The sequence below is a fragment of the Phlebotomus papatasi genome, chromosome 3 (assembly GCF_024763615.1).
Source record: "Phlebotomus papatasi isolate M1 chromosome 3, Ppap_2.1, whole genome shotgun sequence".
Classification (NCBI taxonomy): domain Eukaryota; kingdom Metazoa; phylum Arthropoda; class Insecta; order Diptera; family Psychodidae; genus Phlebotomus; species Phlebotomus papatasi.
Window position 1 is genome coordinate 10070935 of NC_077224.1, and position 24082 is coordinate 10095016.

The following is a 24082-nucleotide window of genomic DNA, read 5'->3' on the forward strand; positions in this document are numbered from 1 at the left end:
GTATTACTACTTCAAAAAATTCTCTAGCAAATTATCCGGTAAATTAAATTTTGGTAGGGGCGATGGGGTAGTTTTACGCATGCATACTTTTGGAAATATTTGGGATAATAAATTTAGCAATTGTGCTGTGTTTTCATATAAGATAAGTGTACCAAATTCCGGTCAGCTTGCAATTCCGGCCACATTTTTTGTTCCTCAAATTTTCGTGAATTTTTATTTTTGGTATACTCTATAGAGATTATACAATGCAAAAAAAATAAGAAAAAAATATAGTTTCGACGAGCAAGATTATCTGAAAAAGACGTTGGAAGAATTCCGGAAGGGCAAGGAACTATGAAAATTGAGGTGGTCGGAATAGGCCACCAATGCTATGTCTACATTTTTATTCATTTTAAAATGTATTCAGAATGATTTTTAGAGAAAATAAAGACGATAAACTGTCTATAAGATTCCAAGCAACACTCCTTATAAAACAGTGACAAAAAAATCAATTTGTATTAAAAATATTACATTTCAAACTTGAGACTTGTCGAAATTTGGCACACTTACCCTATAGATAATACTCAAGAGAAACTAAGAACACCTAATTTGAATATGTTTCAAATTGGTTTACAATTTAGAAAATAAATCTGGAATGAAAGTTTAGTTGTGTGTAACTGCCCCATGTTTCTCCTACGTTACCGGTCTATTCGAAATCGTTCTAAAGTGATTCATTCCGTAAAATACACAAAATCGTTTACAACATAAAGGGAAGGGTGGGTCACCTTTAAAATAATAGTTTTAGGAGAAACCAAAGCCTATATTAAGAGTGTCCCAATTCAAACTTCAACTTACCCCTTTAAATCAAGTATTTTTCCAATGAAAAAATCATCGTTCTTATAAACTAAAACGATCTTATTGATGATTTTACCCTCCTCTCCTGGGTAATACACCAGAGATAACTCGAAAAATAAGAAGAGTGTGTAAAAAAAAGGAGAATCTTGGGGAAAGATGCCGAAAGATGCAGAATAATGTACAAGAGACTGAAACGACACACTGTTCGTACGGAAAGAGAGAAAGATGTGTGTGAATCTCTTCGGTTCGGTTAAACTCTGTGCTCGATCATGAATTTGGTTTAGTCTACGTTCTGCTCACGACGAGATCACTTCATTAAATTTGCTCGGGGTGTGTGTTCGCTAACAATAATTGCAAGACGGGGGTATCATCTTAAGTTTGCCAAATTGACAAGGATATTCGTTTTTGGAATTTTAATTAGCCACAAAAAAAAATTTAAAATTCCTATTGAACAATCAAGTGTTATTGGTGGACAATTGAATAAGGGAATAAGATTGTGAGAAGGAGAGATTGCTGATGAAGTGATTGACGACAGTGTGCAATTAATGCTGTGGCAAGCAAGACACTTGATATTTATACAAGTTTATCAATTGTGCCGTGATCTCTCTCTCAAGTGAAGACAGCCGGGCAGAGATCGCGATCATTTTGGGCGATAAGATCAAGCTTCAGAGAGTGTAACATAGTAGCGATGTGCGTGCGTGTCGTGAGAATTTTTCAATTAACTCAATGAGTTTCTGTGCAATCTGTGCGAGGATCTTGTGAGCAAAAAAGATCTTGGGGCACTTTTGTGGTACATACGCATAATTGCTAAATTGACTCAATCTCTTCTTCTTCGCGCACTTCAATTAAATTTGCGATAGTGCCTTCTATTACCCTGGAAAATGTCTAGAGCTGATGATCTTGGTGGCAATTTACTGTATAGTCGCGCAGATTGACGAATAATCTTCTAGTGCTCGAACTCCACGGGGAGAGCAATATACTCATATAATTCCTTGATTATCCGTCTGTTTTTTCGTTTGTAAGGGAAAATTGATGGAGATAGCGACTCGGGTTTTCGGAGACCCCCCCTATATGTTGATCCTTTGACTACTATCATTACCCTTACTATAGATTCTCTTGGAAGACCAGACGAACATTTTGTCTACAAACTAATTCCCTTGGGACCTATCTTTAACTGATTTTTCAATTTTGAAAGTTAAAAAGGTTCAGGAAAGTCTGTTTCTTAACCGATTTGGACAAATTTGGATGCATTTGAAAGGTCTTTGAATCCTGAACAAATTTTAACGAGTGTTCATCGCTTACCGACTAAGGATTAATTAAAATTTGACTTTTTTCTATTTTTTTACTTTATGTGATTTTCAGCAAATTATAAAATGATCTATGAATCAATCACGGATCGCTGAACGTGAAATACATAGCCATAGTTTTGTAATAAACAATATTTATGACTTGTTTCATAAATTCCTTATCAAAATGATAAATTCGAGCATTTAGCAAAGCCTGAGATGCTTTGCTATCCTTTTGTATCATCAGGGAGGGCAATATTTGCTCATCATCATGTTGAATGACAAGTAGCGCGGATTTTTTATTCGTTGTCTCAATAAATGTTGATTGTAGCGTTTTTTCCCATTAATCACTTTTTGAGTTCAATTATAATCTCCCGCAAGGAGTGCGTGAAGGAGGGCAAAAAAGTTATTCTTTTGAGCTTGCCGATTTGTCTTCTGCACACTTTTTTTGTATATACCATTCAATTGAACTTCCTCTCTCAAGTGGAATATTTTCCATTGATTTTTAAACTTGTTAAGTTCATTTACAAAAAAAAAAAAAGAAAAAGAAAGATGAAGTGTAGGAAGCGATAGCAACATGAATAGATTAACACTTTTGAAAATTATTTTGTTGTTAGTGTTTTGTGTATTTTGACATCAATTATTCAATAAGAATTTGAACGTTTAAGGGCTCAACAAAAGGTTTTTCAATAGAGAACAGTTTTGTAAAGATATTTTCCTGTGATTTTGCAACAATTACACTAATTTCTTTGTACACAGAAAAAATATTTCGAGAATTGTTCGTAAAGGTTTGTAGTATTCTTCTTGGAGACTTACAAAATGTTTGTAAATCGTATTATCCACTAAAAAGTTCGTAAAAGCTTGTACTTTTGCACAAACATTGTTTGTGATACGATCACCTGACGAGTATTTTTTGTTCTTTTAGAAAGATTTATTTGTAAATGTTTGTAAACACAAAAAAAATGTTTGTAAAATTTTGGCATTTATTGGTAATTTTCGTAAGAGAGCAAGAAATGCTCAAGTTCGTAATATGAACGATTTGAACGATTGACGTACATTTCTTTTTGTTTGACAAAACTTTACAAACAAATGACAAACTTTTGCGAACTTCTGTCTATTTCCGAACATTTACAACCAAATGTTTGTAAAAGAATAAAAAATTATCGCCAAGCGTTCATGTTATAAACAATGTTTGTGAAACAACTACAAGCTTTTACGAACTTTTTTTGTGAGTTACACGAATTATGAACGTAAGTCCCCAGTTGGAATTTACAAACATTTACGAACAATTTTACAATAGTCTTAAATTAAACTGAAATGGTAAATAATATTTGGCATAACACAAAATTCAAAAATGAAAAATCGGATAATCATCATTTTATTGCGGGAATAAACCGACATGAAATGCAATCAATAGTAGGGGGTTCCGGAAGTCGTCAGGAAACTAACAATCGCTCAGGGAAACATCAACTATCTGCAGAGCTTTCGGTTCGGTCTTGAAGCCTTCATCATTGGTCAAGTCTTGCAAATTTTTCCTCTGAAACTCGTTCAGGGTTTTTGGTCACTATTGTAACAGGGCATTAGGGAACGGGGGCACTACTTTACACTGTCCTTTAACACAGAAGTACCAGAAGTTGAGAAAAATTGTTAAAGAACAGTGTAAAACAGCGCCCTTCACTGAGAGAAATCTGAAAAAGTTATAACATTCCAGAAATGTTAATTTTACCCTGCAATATTGATCCGAAATCGGTGTAAATTTTACCCTGTTTAGGTATATTATGGGTTAAAGTTACCCTTTTTTCATGTTGATTTTACCCTCAAAAGGTGTTATTTTAACATTAAAAAATGTTGATATATTTTTACACTCGAAAATGTTAAAGTTATGACGGAAAAAAGTTATTCGTAGCCTCTTTTTTTCTTTTTGTTGTACCCTTTCGTGCTCTGTTACAATACTGATCAAAAACCCTGAACGAGTCTCGGAGGAAATATTTGCAAGACTTGACCACTGATGGAGGCTTGGAGATCGAGCCGAAAGCTCTGGAGATAGTTGATGTGTTTCCCTAAGTGATTGTTAGTTTCCTGACGACTACCGGAACCCACTACTGTTGAATCATCAGTTTAGTTTTTTAAAATATTCTAAACTTTCATATACATTTAATTTTGTCTGAATTGATCGAGAAATATGTGTTTTAAGAGGGACTTTCCGGTGTTAGCCAGTGAAAAAAAGGTCACCCTAAGATGAAAACACTTTTTTCGTCTTGCCCAGAGCTTTCGGTCCCGATGTGGACCTTATTCAGTGGTCGACTAAACAATATTTTCGTAATTACTCTTAGGGATCGTGACGTTCAAGTGGTACATAGCACTCATCACTATCAGGGTGTCAATGTGGGTTTGGTTTTTTGCTTTTAGGAGAACTTTTCCCTAATTTTTTCAACTAATTTTCACGAATTTTAGGAAGGAAAATTTGATGTGAAACTTTGGCGTCTGTTACAATAACTTGTGTTTTAAGGATTTTTGTTCAATTGACCTTCAAATGACCTTTAAATAATTTCAATGTCATTGACATGTATGGACAATAAGTCTTGATGAGATCGTTTTGTATCCGTTTTCCAACATCAACTGAATGGGTAAACCTTAAAGAACATTCATCAGAAGTGCTCCATACTTCCTTACATTTAAAATGTTTACAGAAATTTTGTGCAATTCCATTTTAAAATGCTTTCATTTCTTTCACCGTTTAGCTCTTTTTGGGGGCGAAACAAGAGATTGTGAGTCATTTTAGGATAAATGCTATGCATAAAGTACATAAATCTTTTAGTGAGTCTCTCAGTGATATTCATTTGCATCTGCGATGATGGATATTCGTCAAGCAGACTGACAATTTATACTAAAGTGTCTCTATAAAATTTTATCTTCATCTCTATCAACGTCTAGGACTTAAGACACGTTTTGGATATAAAAGCATCCAGCATCGAGTGCGTCTCGTTGAAGTTGAATTTCTGCGAGAAATAAGAAGATAATGTGCTAAGACTCTATGGACATTTTCTTCCAATAATATTGCGTGTGTTTGGAAAAATTCAAATGAAACATTTATAGTGAAAGATTGGTGCATTTCGAAAGATATACTAAGTTGAAATAGGCCAATTTTAGTGGGTGGTGGAATAGTGTGTGTCTGGACGAACATATTTAGTGCCTAAGTGTTTAGTCTGATCATCGTATGTATCGGTATCTATATATAAAATTCCCAAAGTACTTGGAATTGTAATCATCGAACGAGGAATATTGTAATAATAAAATGAATTGAATATGGTGAGTTGGTGAGTGTGGAAAATTGAAACATTATTAATATGTGCTAATTTATTGAGTGACAAATGTTTTAAACTTTCAATTGTGACTCTATATCTTTTGTGTGTTCGAGATTAATTAAAAGAGGTCTGCAAAAAACGGGGAAAGACCACGAGGAAGAAGAGAGGACAAAGCAAAGAGTTAATCATAAATCGTAAATTTAAATAAGCCCATTTGCCTTTCTTGCTACTCATTCAACTCGAGTACAGGGTACGTCAAAATATACCGGACAGTATTTAGCCAACTTTAGAGCAGAATGAGTAATTTTTATGTCTTTCTTCAATAATAATAATAATTATAGCAATTATAGTAATATGGCGCAATATCCGACTTAGACTTTTCTTTTTAAATTCCATCCAATGTTGAGTGCAGTGAAGTAATTGATGTGATTTGAAAACATTTAATGCCTGAAAATTTGTAGTATCTTACCTTACCTAAAGGTCGTTCAAATCCAGAACAGTTAAATAATAAAGTGAGCGCTCTACTACATAAATAATCCATTACGTTTTAGCGATTTTAGGTAGGGATTTTTGATCTGATAAGCATTATGGAGCTATTCCAATGAAAACTGAACATGTTTTTCTAGCGCTTTACTGTTCTCAAGTGCTTCTACATAATCGACTCTTCTTTGTAGTGGTTCTGGGGAAAATAATCGAGACATGAACCAATATAAAGAAAAGTCGATAATGCAGAAGCACTAGAGAACAGTAAAGTGCTAAAAAAACATGTTAATTTTTCATTTAAATACCACTATTACTCCAGGAGTTGTTCTCATTGGGTCAAGACTTATTCCACCACAAATATTATTGAATGAAACTCAGCTAAAATGATTAAAAAATAACAAATAATGAGATATAAACGTGTAGTATTTGTGAAATCATAAAAGATTCAGGCTGGTCCTTGAGAATATTTAGCCCAAAAAGCACAATGTGGACGAATACAAGCTGTTGGGTACCTCAAAAAAGCCCAAGAAAGAAGAAAAGGGAAGAAAATTGTGAAAAACGGTTTTGGAGAAATCCTATAAAATTGTAAAAAAAAGTTCCCCCATTCTGAGAGAACTTTTGAAAGACTTGACCACTGATGAAGGTTTGGAGACCGAGCCGAAAGCTCTGGAAAAAGTTGATGAGTTTGCCTGAGTGAATTGTATTTTCCCGACGATTTCCGGAATCCCCGCCTCGTTAATTATATTACGTCGGCTTGTGTTTTCCAATTTGGCGCTCCAGAAGTAAAATAACTGTATTATAGAACCAAGACTGATAAGTATTTTAATGTACCTTTAAAAGGCTTATAATGAGGATATTGTGGTGAAATTCCTGTAGAAGCTCTTAAACCCCTAGGGGCCCAAATAAACTCAGGCTCATTGTCGAGAATATTTAACTTGTAAGATTTGGTAGTAGAGATTTATCCCAAACTGTCATATACTGAATGTTTTTGATTATTGATTTTAGAAGTCCTTCGCATAAATTTCCTTTACCTAATCCTTTACTGCAAAATATCATAAACTAAATATTCTCGAAATTAGCCTGAGTCTATTTGGGCCCTAAGAGTGCACTACTTTACTTTTAAAAGTCTCAGTGACGAACCAAGAGCGCTGTAGGCAGATTGTAAGAATTTTGGTTCCACAACATCTTTGTTTGAGTATCCTACAAGACTATATTGAGAAAAACGGCTTTCTCTAGGGGAATTCTGTAACAGTGTGACAATGTCATGACAAAATCAAAATTCTGCATATATGGTAAATCCTGAAGAATTAATTATAAATGCGACTTATATGAGTTACTAAAAGCTTCTTAGAGCTCCTTCCTATGGACATTCGATGCTCACTAGACTTTTATGTTGTCCTGCTTCCGAATTTTACAACACAAATTTATCATATGACATTGTCATACTGTTACAGAATCCCCCTTCTGGTCAATAAAGTTAAAAAATGTATGCAAAGAACATTCAATGGTCCTGAACTCGTAGTTTTTTGGGCTGATCTCTTATCCCCAAATCTTACAGGGAAAATGTTCTCGAGGATCAGAGCAAATAGTTAAGGCCTAAGTAGTATGGACTTCAGACCAGATGCTTAGCCCACTTCCTGTAAGTCTCCAAGTTTTAAACTACAAGCAATAGCAATAATTATTCAAAATCTGATGGATCACTGACCGTTAATATAACAATAATGTTTATCAACAAAAAATCCAGAAATTGTGTCTTGTTTGAAAGATGAGTTGTTAATCCATATGGATTAACCTTAAGTCTGAAGCCCATATAAGTCTATTTGTAAAAGCGGATAACAGCTCTTATATTTACCTTAACTACAGAGAAAGTTTATCTTTTCAAACGGCAGGTTATAGTAAACTGTAGAAATCAACTAAAAGGTGAGGCAATGCTTCCCATGCTTTGCGAAATGTTTGAACTCGTGACAATAATTCTACACCGTAATGCTGGCTTCGGCCCAGTTCCTGAAGGTCTCACAAATCTAAATAACAAGCAATTTTATTGATTTTTCAAAATCTAACGGATCATTTGTCTTTGATATCCAATCCTAAACAACATTTTCCTAACAAACCATGCCTGGTAAGGATTTAGACGAATTAAGTCAAATAGCAAAGCCTTTGGTCTGAAGCCCATATAAGTGTGGGTAACTTTGACACCCTCCTTTTCGTAAGCTTTTCTTTGTTTCTAGAACTCAAGGATGGTCTTTACTTTACTGGTTCATAACCGATTTATTGAACAGATTGAATCACTCAAAAGACCGACCAAATAACTTAGGATTAATACAGTTGATTTTCTAATATAAATGTATTATTGATTATGAATCCGTTTATTATCGGTTCATAATTGATTGGAACCGACTCAGTCTTGTCAGAAATTCCTAGACCAGAGCTTTCCATCGAGCCCAAACGTTATTGGGCTCGTTGGAAAGGTTGAGAAATACGCTCTCTAGAGCTGTTTAAGCCTTTGACTTTGAAAAACCGTTGTTGGGTTTTAAGTTGTAGACGGACTAACGATAGTTCGGGGCCAATCCCAGTTTCTTGTAATGCGGGCTTGTGATTAGATGCCATATGGTTTCACTTCTCTAATTTTTCATTAGGCATTTAAAAAAAAATGACTTAAGATTAGAATTAGACCCTAAGGGCACATGACCCATTAGATTTTGGAAACCTATTAAAATTTCTTTTTTCGGGAACTGGACTAAACCGTTATTGCGTTACCCGAGTAACACGATTTTCAGGCTGAAGGTTTAGTCTTTTATTCCGAAGGTATCGAAATCCTAAATAACAATCAATTTTCGTAGTTTTTTTTTAATCTAATTTATTATTTGGAAAGAATTTTTCCAATTTTTTTTCTGATAGGCAATTAGAGACGATAAACTCTGATAACTTATGTCTGAAACCCGTATGTACCAGGTTTATTTTCCATAATTTTCAAAGTTAATATTTAGCACCTATACTGGTCCCTACACTGACTGGATTAAACGTTCCAATTGTTTTTAACTACAAAGAACTCTAATCGATCTCTTTCCACCAGATCGATTTTTAGAGTAAAAGGTCGTGAAGATGGCGCTCGATGCTAGATGAATTTCGGTTGAAGTATTGACCGTGGTTATTTGCAATAACGTCTTAATATATTTGACTAAATCCGTCCAAGATTTTTTGACGTACCCTGTACTATACGGTCTCACTTGGAGACACAATTAAATTGTTCATAAAGTATCCAAAAAATGTGGTGTACTTGGTGCTAACGAAGGAGAGAATGCTTGAACAGAGTCAAAGAGGAGGAATCGAAATAAAAGTGTGGCGAGACACATTTTAATAGTGTTGTCAAAGAAGTGATATAAAAAAAAAGTTTAAATAAAAAAAATCAGAGACAATATACAAAAAAAAGTGAGAGAGATATCTTATCTATTTAAGAAGTAAAAGAAGCAACTGCAAGTGTGTGGCAAAGTGAGAAAAATTTTCACCTGAAAAAAGTGACAATTTTTGTGCAAGTGTACTCCCATGATATATTTGCTATTTCAACACCCAAAGAGATTGCCAGTGAATGAAAGTGGGGGAAGATGTTAATTCTCGTGAATTACATGAGTTTCTGGAGCTTCAGAAAAAGGAGGTATTGTCGTTGAAAAAATAAAATTTCTTCTGGTGAATTACTTCTTCTGAGAGACAACAAACAACGGTCGAAAGAAAGCAGCTGGAGGAGAGAGAATTTTGTTGTCGTGGTCTTTTTGGTTCTTTTTGTTGTTGTTGCTGTATTCTGGTGTTCCTCCAAAAAAGGGGGATTGCACAACGGTGAAACATCTTGAAGTTGACGAAAGCCAGGCTGAAAAGACGCGGAAGACGCGATTTGACGGTGGTTTGGAAGAAAAGAACGAGGGAAGAAGAAGTACGTGAATTGATTGAAGAAGGAGGGATCAAGTAAAAAATGATTACAAATCAACCTCATTCATCCATTTTCAATATTGTGATACTGCTCCTGTGGCTGATGACCGGCAGTGAATGTGGTCATCACCCTCAAAGTCACCAGCACAGCCACAATCACTACCACGAGCACCGGCATCACCATCATCAGTTGCAATCGGGTGTTGATGATCGTGGCAATTTTACAGCTGCTCACCGTCACAAGAGGCCACTGTTCAATGAAAAGACAGATCGCGAACGCATCCAGGAGGCAGTTCGTGCTCTAAGGCAGCCCGTGCATAGATTGCACATCAAAACCTCCACTCCACGTGCCAGTATTATTTCCCCAACAGAAGCCACCCATCATCACAGACTGAGGCACCATTATGATCATCATAGGTGGCGACAGGAGACCACCAGATCACCCACGTCGTCTCATGCCAGACATCAGGTGCCGTGGTGGGGCGTAGACTCCCCGTCCAGCGACGCCAGGAAGCATCAACGCTGGCCACAGCACAGCAAAGGCTACAGCAGCCACAGTCGAAATCACGATCGGAGCCACTCGAGGCATCACGATCGTATGGATCGGGAAGAGATTCACTACCACACAACCTCCATCCGGCCGGTGAGGGCTTCTCCGCGGGGAAGTCCCGGAGAGGCGATTACCACTGGCAGACACAGAGCGGCGAGTCTGCTGCTAAAGTCAAATGAACGGTCATCGCGAATGGGTCATGGGGTCAGTGATAAGAGGACCTATGACGATGACGAATACCACGATGATGAGGAGCAAGTGGAGAGCCTGAGAAATTCCACAACATTCTACACTTCACAGAGGCGAAGATCCTATGTAAGTGAATTTTCCTCAATATCTTGCATAATTCTATTTTTACTCATCCATCTGTGTATATGATTTTCAAACACTGACTCACGGTTTTAGCACAAATCATCAACTCCACTATTTTCCAATATTAAATCTGACATACAATGACAAATTGATTAGCAATCAATTTGAACATTAAATGTTTGATGTTGAATTAATAACATTTCACTTTGTGGCAAATTCTCGGAAAACTAATTGGAATCATTCTGTCTCACAAAAAATAATCAAAGAGTTTCATTAACCCTTGGTTGCTACCAAAAAATCGAACTTGGGTTTAAGAAACAAAACTAATTTAAAAGGAACCTGTTTAATAAATCCCACTTCTGATAATAATGAAAAAATCAAGCAGTTCAGATCAGTTGATTTTCCACCAATACGTTCTTCGCCGTCTTAGCGTTGATTTCGACCTCCGAAACTAAACGATGAACAAACACTTTCATTGTTTCTATGGTTGATTGTTAACAAGAAACGAATAAAACCAAATAAAAAATATAAATAAATACCAAAAATCAATAATTTCTACTAAAAAACAACACAGACTTAACGAAAGAAAACGGACTTAGCGTCTGGTCGGCAATCTTGATTTCTCTTCTATTCGCCATTTTGAATAACTGTCAAAACTTAAAAGTCATCCAATTGAGCTGACATTTTAGTCTGTTTTAACTGATGTCAAGACCTTTTCAGAACTTATACATAGTCCGACCTAGGTTAAATGATTACCTAAATATAGGGGTTCAACATTGACAATTTTGAAACTCTTGTATCAAGACAATCGCCCAAACTGCGAAATACAAAATGACCCACATCTGCGGTACTTAATAATTTAATCGATTTAATCGAGAACGTTTAATCGATCACTGAAGGTTCATATCGGGACCGAAAGCTCTGAGCATCGGAAAATGAGTTTTCATCTCAGGGTGATCCTTTTCACTGCCGGCGGTGAACACAAGAAAAATCCATGAAAAAGTACATTGGGCCAGTTTATCATTAGCGTTTATATTTCAATGCTTAACTCTTTCCGAACCACAACATATCCAGCGAATGAATTTCAGTTAAACTCACTTTATTGTAAGTCTTAGTGGTCAAATATGATACTTTTGTATAGAAAGAATTTTTTCCGCCTCTGGGAAATTGGAAAATTCATGGGTACTCTCGTCCCAAAAGAACGAAAAGGAGACAAACTTCAATTTTCCAAAAGCCAATAATATCAATTTTGTGGTTTATTTTTGCGTGTCAAATGACTCCTTTACAATGTTGATCACTAAAACAAGAAGAATTATTGACCAGCATCTTGTGGGATGTCCAGGAAGTGCTAAAAAGGACACCCAGCTCCTGCTTGCTAACAGATTCCCCAAAATATTTCACACAATAACACTTTAAAACACATTTCTCTCAACACGATGTTATTGTAGACACATTAAGCTTTCTCAAGAGCCTAAAAAACACTTCCTCGACAATCACAATTCATTAAAATCAGGAAAAACAGGAAAAACTTCCCTGAAAGCAATCTTCCGCGCTCCCAAATGTCAAAATTATCGGCCATATTGGCAAAAATGTCGCTCCCGCTTGAAATTTTCTTACAAGGTTGGTGTCAAAAAGCAAATGGCAGGCATTGGCGGGATAACCTTACATTTGACCTCTAGATTTTTGGGGACGAGAGTACCCATAAAGTTTGAACAAGTTTTTTGAAAATTTAAGAAAAAAATGTTTTTCGAATTTATGCAATCTGTATTTGTTAGTTATCACACTTATTGGCCCTGAGAGGTTTTTTCTTATTCTGGTCTAAAAATATTTAAAAAAAAGTCAGGATATCTGCAGGGAAGCAGAAAATCGAAAATTCACGATTTTTGACCAAAAATATCTTAGCTCAGGAGTTAATTGGGATCATGCAAAAAATATCCTAGATTTGAACATCCTTATAGTTTGTAATCATCCACAAGAATCGGATTTTTATCGATTCTAAATAGTCCAAAAAGATTCTTTTTCCGGTGAAAATGCACCGTACATAAGTGTCAAAATTTTTTACGTAGCTGAGCAAACCAGGGCAACTTTGTATAAATCTCCACTGAATTTTAATTTTCATCTAGAGGAAAATCTAAGGATTTGCAGGGATTTTCCGAGGAGGAATTATAAATCTAATAAGTAAGAGTTACTTCTTTTTAAGGTATGTTACTCGGAACCTTATAGACAGTTTATCTTTCTTAATACATTTTAAAATTAATAAAAATGTGGACATAGCTTTGGTGGCATATTTCGCCCACCTTGATTTTCATAGTCCCTTGCCCTTCCGGAATTCTTCCATCATCTCATTCGTCGAAGCGATATTTTTTTTTTTAATTTTTTGCGCAAAAACTAAGAATTCATTTAAATTTGAGGAATAAAAAAGTGGGCGAAATTGCAAGCTGTCCGGAGTTGGATACACCTATTCTAATTCCTTCATATTAAGCTACACTCATTTTCATGAAAGGGTTAACGAAGAAAATTACTATCTCTTATAGTTGATTTGTCATAGATTAAATAATAATTTCTCTCACATTTTCTATTTGAGAATATTATACGTAAATTTTCTTAGAATCACTATATAGTTTGAAATTTATTGTTTTGATTTGCTTGACTTGTGCAAAGTGTGTAAAGATAAATTGGGAATTAGACACTTCTAAGAAATTTTGCTAAATAATTCGCAATTGCAGATGATGTCATGCTGCGTTTTATTTGGTTCTTGAAATAACTAACCTTCCAAAGTAAAATAACAATCATTTTTTTGAAAGTTTTTTTTCTTGATTTTTTTTTGCTTTATTAATAAATCCCAAGTGCGTAAGTTGTAATAACTCCCCTGTCTTTTTGCCTTACCTTGTGGAAAGAAAAGGATCTTTATTTAGAAGCAGAGCAATTATGCCACGAGATTTTTCTGTCTCGAAAATGGCATGAAATAATATCATGTGAGATTGCTGGAATAATTCTTTATTTCTCTTGTCAGTCACACACCCTGAAAATTGTATGTAATTAATCTGAGAAAGCAGATAATTTTCATTAATTTATCATTTCACATCCCATAATTCTCATTTGGCGGGAACTGAAGATGACATGAGTGGATGCTGTGCGATGGGGTTTTGGTATTTCCAAGTGTGATGAGGAGAGTGTTGGGCGAATGAAAAGAGAATGAATGAAAAATAAATGGTGTAGCGACAGCTGAAAATTGCTCCAATAACATGAAATGCTATGATCCTCCTATTTTATATAAGTAATTTATGGGTCCCCTTGTGTGATCTCACACTGGAAATAAAACTACTGCTTGTAGCATGGGATGAGGTCCCATGTCTCTCGCTGTCCATTCTAATTTAAATGATGTGACACTTTATTGGTTTTCGGTTGTTTTTACGACCATCCAATTTCAATGATGATCCTCTTGTCCATCGTCAAGTGGAGAAATAAATGTTTTCTGAAGAATTCTTTTGGATTGGGGTCAATCTCATCTCAAGATCAAAAGTAACATGTATAGAGAAATGTGTGTGTCCCTTTTTTATTTAAAATTATTTAGGGTAGATTGATCACTTTCAGCCTCGTTGACAAATAATAAATGGGTTTTGTTTGATTTATACCTTTTGTACTTTTGGTCCAATGAGGGCTCAGAATTTTCATTGAGATGATGGTCAAATTAAGATATCCACTGATGTGCCGAAGTAGTTTCAATATTTTCCTTTCAAATGCAAATTTTTTTCCTATGTTCTGTAGTTTCTTCCACTTTTCTGACTCATAACGCTACTACATACTACTGTTCAAACTATACTACTTCTCAAATTTACTACTTTTCAATACTACTGCCAAAATCTCGAATGGACTAAAATCTGAAATGGGCCAAAATCCCGAATGCACAAAAATCTGGGATAAGCCAAAATCCGGAATTGTCCAAAATTCTGATTGGACTAAAATCCCGAATGGGACAAACAAAATTCCAAATAGACTAAAATCTGTAATGGGTCAAAATCCGGAATTGTTCGAAATCCTGATTGAGCCAAAATCCCTGATAGACCAAAACCTGGAATGGGCTAAAATCCGGAATTTTCCAAAATCTTGATTGGACTAAAATCCTGAATGGGTCAAACAAAATCCCAAATAGACTAAAATCTGGAATAGGCCAAAATCCGTAATTGTCCAAAATCCTGATTGTACTAAAATCCCGAATGGGCCAAAATCCCAAATAGACTAAAATCTGTAATGGGCCAAAATCTGGAATTGTTCGAAATCCTAATTGAGCCAAAATACCGATTGGACTACAATCTGGAATGGGACAAAATCTAAAATTGTCCAAAAGTCTGATTGGGCCAAAATCCCGAATAGACTAAAATCCGGAATGGGCAAAAATCCGGAATTTTCCAAAATCCTGATTGAACTAAAATCCCGAATGGGACAAACAAAATCCCTAATAGACTAAAATCTGTAATGGGCCAAAGTCCGGAATTGTTCGAAATCCTGATTGAGCCAAAATCCCGATTGGACTAAAATCTGGAAGGGGCCAAAATCCGGAATTGTCCAAAATCCTGATTGGACTAAAATCCCAAATGGACCAAAATCCCAAATAGACTAAAATCTGAGACGGGCCAAAATCCGGAATTGTTAAAAATCCTAATTGAGCGAAAATCCCGAATGGACTAAAATCTGGAATGGGCTAAATCCGGAATTGTCCAAAACCTGGATTGGGTCAAAATCCCGAATAGGCCAAATCCCAAATGGGTCAAAATACCAAATTGGCCCAAATCCTGAATGGGTCAAAATCCGGAATGGATCGAAATCTTAAAGAACCAAAATCAGTTTATTGAATTAATAACCTAAGGACGGAAATAACAAAGTTTTTAAAAGATAATTTTTACGCAATATTGATAGGAAGAGTACTGGAATGTTTGATAATTATTCGTCCTGTAAAATAGTTAAAATCATTCTGAGGTCATGATAAAAATAATAATGAAGAAAAAATCAAGCTTTTGATATTGCAAAGTCAAACTTCTGCCAAAATGCTATCTTTTTATGAAAATTGCTATCAATATATAAGGGGCCTTTAGATCGATAAAGTTTTATATGGTCTATCATATTTTTTAAAGGTTCTTTACAATGTTTCTTTTCATTAAAAGAATCTCATGAATTCTTAAGTTCTGATAAAAATGAGAATCATTAGAAAATTAAGATTTTGGTATTGAAAAGTCAAAATTACGGAAAAATGACAGATTTTAACTAAACTTGCTCTTTTTATGTTGAGTTCTTTATACGAGAACGTGTCTGTGGTTTCCTAATTTTTTTAAGTTCCTTAAGATATTTTTTTTAATGAAAATCGCTTGAATTCGGAGGCCAAGATTAAATAATAATCAAGAAAAGGTTTAGATCAGAGGTGTGCAAGAATCGTTGAAACCAAATAAACGTCAAAATAAGTTTGTTCTGGTAGCTTTTTAACCATTGACGTATATGTTTTATTTGACGTTCATTCGGTTTCAACGGTTCTTGCACGCCTCTGGTCTAGATTTTGGTATTGTGGAGTTATATTTACGTCAAAATGTTAGACTTTGACGAAAATTGCTTGAAATGTGTAGAAGCCTTAAGATCGATAATGTTTTTAGAGTGTTTAACAATTGTTTTTAAAGGTTTAGGATGTTTCTTTTCGTTAAAATAATCGCCTGAGAAATAATTCTGAGACTCAGATAAAAAAAATGAAAAAATGAAAAAAATCAATGTTTTCGTATTTTGAAGTTAAAGAGAACGAAATCAAAGTGTCAAATCTGTCAAATTTATCAAACCTTGCAAAATCGTGATATTCAACGTGATATTCAACTAAAAAATCTGTGGTTTGTGTCACGGATGAACAAAGTGTCATGGCTATTTGACAGATTTAACAATGAAATTGTTTTAATTTCAACCAGTTTTCTCAAAGTCAATTGAAATGTAAAAAGTTTTGGCTATAATTTGATGAATAATTTTGAAAAATTAACAATTTTGATTAAAGTGGCAGAAAGGTGGTTCCCTGATGAATGTTAGTATATTCCATCCCATTTGGATTACAAGAATAAGGCGGTAATGTTGGATGTTGGAAGAAAGTGTAAAGGGAAAGGGTGAACCATTAAATGAGTGATCAACATTATTGTTTATTTTTACCGTATATCAGACACTATAATGAAAAGTTAACGAGACAATGTGTTCCATTTAAAAGAAATTTCACACCTTTTCTCATTTCATTTCGTAGCAGTAGCACTTGTCTTTCGCTGTTTCTCTTGTGTTCCTTTCGGTGTAAACCAATTTAAGGTGGTTGATTTTATTGAAATGTTAATTTTCGGCTGATTTCACTTCACAATCAACTTGAAGAATAACAATTTTTGTCCAATCTCTGGTATTCACGCAATTGCCGTTTGACTGATTGTAAATCACATTGAGAGATATGACTTAATTTCTTTCAGACGGTGTCTTCCTTATAAAGAGAGAGAGAAGAATTTACGATCGTGTCGTGTTGTGAATGACGCCACTGAACCATAAATACTATATTATTCCTAATTTGTCTAATTCAGTTAATTGGTGAAAGAAAAGAGAGTTTAGAGTGGTTGGAAATGCTGCCGCCTTTTTTTTCAATTCACACCATCCAGGCGCTATCTTACAAAATGCAATTGATAAATATACCACCAATGCCTGACACAGTTCAATGAAGTCAGTTTTTTTTTTATTTCGCTCACACTAGAATTGAAAAATAAAATAAGATTCCACTTGATCATTTATTAATCTCTCTCGTGCTTCATTTTTTTTCTTTCTCTTCCCCCGGGAATCGTAAATAATTGTAAATTGAGATTGGGTATGGGTTAGAATGTTGAAATATTTTCCCCACTGTTTTTCCAAATGATTTACACTCTTCCCATCATAACACAATTTTCACTACTAGAGCTCCCAATGGAGTTAAAATTACGCAATCGAAAAGTGCATATAATTCCCAAAAATTCACGATATGGTGCTTTTTGTATGTTGCGAGAAAATTAATTGAATTTGTTTTCAAATTGCTGAAGAAATTTATCAAGAAAATTCTTGAATGCAGTCTTTAAGAAGTACTTTGGTTTGAATAATAAGAAGGAAAACATCAAATTCTAGTTCTAAGCTAAGACACATTCAGCATGGAAAATTGGCAAAATGAAAGCCACGACACAAACCGCATTGCCTTGAAACGTAACAGGCGGCTTGCTTTAAATCTGTTTTCTTTGTTAAGGCAATATTTTCAATTCATTTTATGCCCAACGCACAATAACTTTTGTTTAATAAACATGTTTTTGACATTTCGATTAGAGTGAGTGAGATTTAGATCTAGTCATCTCGCTCTCTCTCATAGGAAATTTTGAAAACATGTTTACAAACAAAAGTTATTGTGCGCTAGTCATTACTTCGGTAATTTCCATTGTTTTTGTCAAAAAACCTTGTAGAAACAGAGAAAAAAATACACACTTTTAGTTTTTATGGTATGTGTCTCGGCTTACTATAAAAATCAACAAAATGAGTTTTTTGATTTTCCAAATCATTTCCAATACTATTCCATCTATTTCAATCGAATATATCATTAGGGGAACCTGGAAAAAATATCACCTGCAAAATGAAAAATTCAAAATATACACCTTTGAATTGGGGCACCATTGAATATTCTTTTTCTTCTATTTTTAAATGATCCAAAAATTTATTGTGAAGCTGAATTACATAACGATAAGACTCAGTTTTCTATAAGGCCTACGTCAAGATTTCTAGATAAATAGAACAAGATTTTAAATTTCTACTGGAGATATCTTTCACTATGGTCCTAATCAAAATCCCGAAAAGGCTAAAATCCCGAAATCCAAAGTCCCGAAAAGCTAAAATCCCGAAAGCCAAAGTCCTGGAAAGCTAAAATCCCGAAAGCCAAAGTCCTGGAAAGCTAAAATCCCGAAAGCCAAAGTCCTGAAGAGCAAAAATCTCGAAAGCTAAAGTCTTGGAAAGCTAAAATCCCGAAAGCCAAAGTCCTGGAAAGATAAAATCCAGAAAGCCAAAGTCCTGAAAAGCTAAAATCCCGAAATCCAAAATCCTGGAAAGCTAAAATCCCGAAAGCCAAAGTCCTGGAAAGATAAAATCCAGAAAGCCAAAGTCCTGAAAAGCAAGAAAACCCGAAAGCCAAAGTCCTGGAAAGCTAAAATCCCGAAAGCCAAAGTCCTGAAAAGCTAAAATCCGGAAAGCCGAAGTCCTGAAAAACTAAAATCCCGAAAGCCAATGTCCTGAAAAGCTAAAATCCCGAAATCCAAAGTCCTGAAGAACTTAAATCCCAAAAGCCAAAGTCCTGAAAAGCTAAAATCCTGAAAGCCAAAGTCCAGAAAAGCTAAAATTCCGAAATCCAAAGTCCTGAAAAACTAAAATCCAGAAAGCCAAAGTCCTGAAAAGCTAAAATCCCGAAAGCCAAAGTCCTGGAAAGCTAAAATCCCGAAAGCCAAAGTTCCGAAAAGCTAAAATCCCGAGAGCCAAAGTCCTGGAAAGCTACAATCCCGAAAGCCAAAGTCCTAAAAAGCTAAAATCCCAAAAGCCAAAGTCCTGAAAAGCTAAAATCTCGAAAGCCAAAGTCTTGGAAATGTAAAGTCCCGAAAGCCAAAGTCCTGGAAAACTAAAATCCCGAAAGCCAAAGTTCCGAAAAGCTAAAATCCCGAGAGCCAAAGTCCTGGAAAGCTACAATCCCGAAAGCCAAAGTCCTGAAAAGCTAAAATCCCGAAAGCCAAAGTCCGGAAAAGCTAAAAATCCAGAAAGCCAAAGTCCGGAAAAGCTAAAATCCCGAAAGCCAAAGTCCTGAAAAACTAAAATCCCGAAAGCCAAAGTCCTGAAAAAGAGAAAAATTTCCTTAGAAGAGCTTTAAGGAAATCTCTCAAACTTTCCACATTTGTCCAAATTGCAAGAAAAAGCGTTGGAGACCCGGAAAGAGCATTTCCCATTTAATCCTTGATAAATGTCCCAGCATTTTCTTGACAAGAAAAATCTTCTTGGTTGTCTTACCAAGCTATCAATTTACGAAATACGCCAGGGCCGCCAGGTTTAAGCTTAGGCACTTGAGAATATTTTTTATCAATTTTTTGATTCTTGTTCCCTGCCCAACAGGTTTTAATTCGAATTTATTCACTTAAAAAAACTATTCAAAATTTGTAAAACTCGATTATCCGTATTACCAAAATCGGATTTAAATAGGACTTAAAACGATTTTTTTCAAAGGATTCTTTTACACAGAGTTGTAGCGAGTAATATCCAATTCTAAGCAACTCGCTAATTTTTATGGTGATTTCACGATTTCACAAACTACTTTCTGCGAATTGAAATACTCAATCTTATACGTATTTGCTTATTGACAAAATTGATACATGTACTTTACCGATTCATTACGGATTGAGACCTATGCAGACAGGTTGGGAATTTTAAGACCTTTCAAAAGAATCTAAATTTAACCAAATCGGTTAAGAAATACGTTTTCAGATCAGTTTCACTTTGAACTTGAAAAATTCAAAATGGCGAATTTACCGGTTAAGGGTTTATATGGACGAAATGCCCGTCTGAACTATCTGAAAATCACATGAGAAAATGTAAAAAAAAATGCCTGGCTCAATAAAAAACAATGAAAAAAGTATAGAACAAAAGGTTTACAGATAATATTGACTTATGTGGGGGTCACTGAAGACTAAAAGTCAATATCTCTTACCATTTGACTTCCAGGTCGGTGAAAAATGAATCAAATTGATTATATTCATATTGCCTTTCACAAAATCAGCATTTTAATAAGATAGGGACATCGGGCACATCATAAGACAATAGATATTTCTTCCAAGAGGTGATCAAAAATGTTATCATGATATTCTCTAAACACCCTCAATACTCTGCATTCCTCAAGTGATAAAGAGAAGTATGTTTATGAAAGAGAGGAAATAGAAGAGAGTGATGCATTCACATATCAAAATCTTCGTCTCTAAACTGTTTACACTTAAAATCTTGCATAGAAGTTCATTGAACGCCCTGTAGACTAAATATCTGGATAAATTCACAGGCTTTACAATTACAGTGAAATCAATTAAACGGCAATAATGATGGTGCACAGTGAGGGATATTAATGATGATGAGGCATATGATTCTATAGGGCCAGAGGAAAAACGAAACAAATTTCCCTTCTTAAATAACTCTCTCGCAGTGTGGTACATTCAGTGCAAGTAAGAATTCCCTGGGCAAGTTTATCTTATGCTGTAGTAATTCTCAAGAATTCTTTCATGATTGTATCAGACAGGAAATTTGTACGACGAGACCCAAAGTCAAACATGACCGTTTTTCTTGCTAGACACAAATCAAATATTCTTTTATAGGGGGAAGGTTTTCAGGCTTCGTACAGAATTTGGCTTCGAACATTTCATATTTTTCCCATGTTCCTGTAATAAAGATGATCTAGTTTTTTTTTTTTTTTAAAGAAAATGTATTAGGTTAGATTCATTAAAAGAATATGGGAAAAATCAGGGGCCTCTCGACTTTTCGTTTTTCCATACGTTTTTGCCTAGAGGCACTGAAGACTACTGGCAAGTTTTTTCCTAAAGAGAATTGACTTATTAGTCTGATATATTTCGAAATCCTACATTGAAAGCTATCTGAAAATACATATTTCATAATGTTCGCCAAAATAATACAAGAATTACAAGCAAATTTGTTTAAGTCGCGGTGCAATATCTGCAAATTTTTTCAAAGAAAAAGTCAAAAATTGCTTCACTTTTTATTAGGCTTGATGGGCCCCTGGGAAAAATATAAAGTGTTCGAAGGCAGAGTGTGTGCGAAGTCTGAATGCCTTCCTCTACTAAACTTGTTGCACATTCGAAGAGATAGAAAACGTGCTCCCGTCTTTACTCGCAATAAATTCATATTTCACATTAACAATTGAGAGTGACAGAGAATGGCAAAAGGACTGGCCCAAAGAGGAAGAAAGAGAGATATTGTGCCAAGAATATGGAAATTATTTTATATTTATAGATATTCTAGTGGTATTTTTATTGTAAACTCAACCAACTGCAATGGAAGACAACGCATAAAATACAGAATTTAAATTTCTTTATAACATAGAAAACAGAAGTCAGAAAAGGAGGAAGATCATCGATCACAATTTTCCTCCCACTTTGGTGGCATCAAATTGATGAACTTGCTTTATAATTCAACAATAGTTTCAAGCTCTCTTTTGTTATATGTTGAAAATTTTTTCAAGTACATACCTTTCAAATCAACATCACAATCATTTAAAAATATGAAATTCAAATGTGACATTTCAGTATATCAAAACGAAATTTCATTTTGATTGAGTGATTGGAACTCAAGGAAGTATAAATTGGATACCTTTGAATAATAACACCTAATACCGCTGTAAAAAAGAGACTTCAATATTTTATTGTTTCAAGTTACAAAGCCCACGTAAAATTTTACAGATGATTTTGACTTTCCATTTCATCATATTTCGTGTGGGAAATTTTAAGTGAAATTTTGTAAATGGTGTTTTACACAGAATTACATTATAGATGTAGATTTATTTATTATTATCGATGTTTTTGGAGAATTACTGAATTACTTGAGATCAATTTCCAGATGAAAAAGATATAAAAGTTCTTTCTTAAGAATTCTGGGAGATATCACAATTTGACCACTACTGAGGAAGGATTGGTTATCACATCATAAAATGCTACTTTTATGATTTTCGAAGTCTGTTGTAGGTAAAAATTTAAGATTTTTGCAAGCCTTCTATAGGGGAAGTGTGCCAAATTTCGGCCAGCTTCTAATTTCGGCCACTTTGAGTGTAATTTCGTCCATGGAAATAAATTAATTAAAAGTATGTTATCTTCGAATAGTCAATTAATTTATTTTGCTTTTAAATATTTATTCATTTTAGGATGTATTAACACAAAGACAGTTAAATTTTAGGTATAATTTGAATTTAAATTGCGTTGTAAAACTCAGTGTGGAAAGAGTCTTACAAAAAATGTAACAGATCGATTGTGTTTCTAGCAGTCTTACGATTTGTGGTGAAGTGCAAAAGGTTTTCCTTCAGTGTTTTTCATCAAAATTGATTAGTTTTCATTAAAGATTGTTTCTGTTTATGTTAATAGTGAACCAATCTTTAAATTTCGGGTAACATTTCCCAGCTGGATTCTGTATTTCACGTAAAAAATTATATACTTTGTGAGCGTCTCTCCGATGCAAAAGATGTTGCCTATTCCGGCAACATCTTTTGCTTTCCTAAATTTCTTATTCATTTTATGTGTTTTTTTTTCAATTTCTGAGTTCTACAATGTCCAGAGAAAAAAACTATAGCTTCTACGAAAATGATGATATGGAAAAGGCCTTGGAAGAGTTTAGGAAGGGCAAATTGCTACGGGAATCTGCGCGTAAATTTGAGATGCTACTCTTCAGGTTTTCAGGACAAATTACACGAAAGATCTCGGGGCTTGTGGGTCATATAAACGTATTAAACTCGTTCCGTTTGACGTTTTGAAATTTTCTATCCGTTGCTTCACAAAAGGTGGTCACAAAGAAGGTGGTCGGTATTTCAGTCAAAGTGGCCGGAATACTACCCAAAGAAATGCCCATATTTTTATTAATTTTTCAATATTTTAGGAAGTGATTTAAAGAAAACAAAGATAATAAACTAGTTTTCAAGGTTCCACACAACCTTCCCGAAAAGGAAGTAACAAAAAATATCAATATGAATTAAAAATATTGCATTTCAAGCTTAGGACTTCGGTGCTTATATGCAACTATGCCGAAATTTGGCACACTTACCCTAAGTGTATCACGTCCATAATTGATGAGTTCACTCTATCAGTGAAAACGTTTGGTCGTTGCATTTGAAATACTTTGACAACTTTAAGCTTGTCAGCGCCATTTGTGACATTTTCGAAAAAAAAAACTCTAAGATTTCGAAGACGCCTTCAAAGTAGGCGAGGCTCTGTTATAACCTTTCGAAGTACCTTCGTTAATAACCTTTCGAAGAGACAAAGCCACTCCATAGCCAAGCCAAAAGTATTTGAAAATTACCGGAAGCCTAAAGTGTAAGTTCATATGCCCACCGCTTTAGCGCTGATTGTTCTGCCATTTCGAATTTCTATATTCTTCACACTTCAATCGTCAAAAATGTCAACAACAGTGTGCAAACGCAAACGTTTGCTGCAAAAAGTGAATTTTTGTGTAGGTTTGTGGAATATCAGGATGGCAGAAGGTTTGAATTGCAATTTTATTAAGATTAATGTCCTTTTCATGAACTTGCTCACTTTTGTGTAACTCGTTAGTTTTTTTTTAAATTTTCGAACTTCCAACGGGTTTTTAGG

The 24082-nt window shown here is 34.8% G+C and overlaps 2 protein-coding genes across 4 annotated transcripts in view; both read left to right on the forward strand.

Annotated features, from left to right (window-relative positions):
- The window catches only part of LOC129806654 (ribosome biogenesis protein SPATA5), a 55438-nt gene extending 44181 nt beyond the window's left edge, over positions 1 to 11257 (forward strand). Inside the window, exon 4 of one of the 3 annotated variants that reach the window (XR_008752189.1) lies at positions 9142 to 11257. The gene's annotated coding sequence lies outside the window, so the exon portion shown is untranslated. The remainder of the gene's footprint in view (positions 1 to 9141) is intronic. The other 2 variants (XR_008752190.1, XR_008752191.1) reach the window with 2 other exon arrangements.
- Positions 9873 to 24082, forward strand: part of LOC129806655 (uncharacterized) — a 37011-nt gene continuing 22801 nt past the window's right edge. Inside the window, exon 1 of the mRNA XM_055855410.1 lies at positions 9873 to 10694. Coding sequence (XP_055711385.1) covers positions 9873 to 10694 — 822 coding nt within the window. The remainder of the gene's footprint in view (positions 10695 to 24082) is intronic.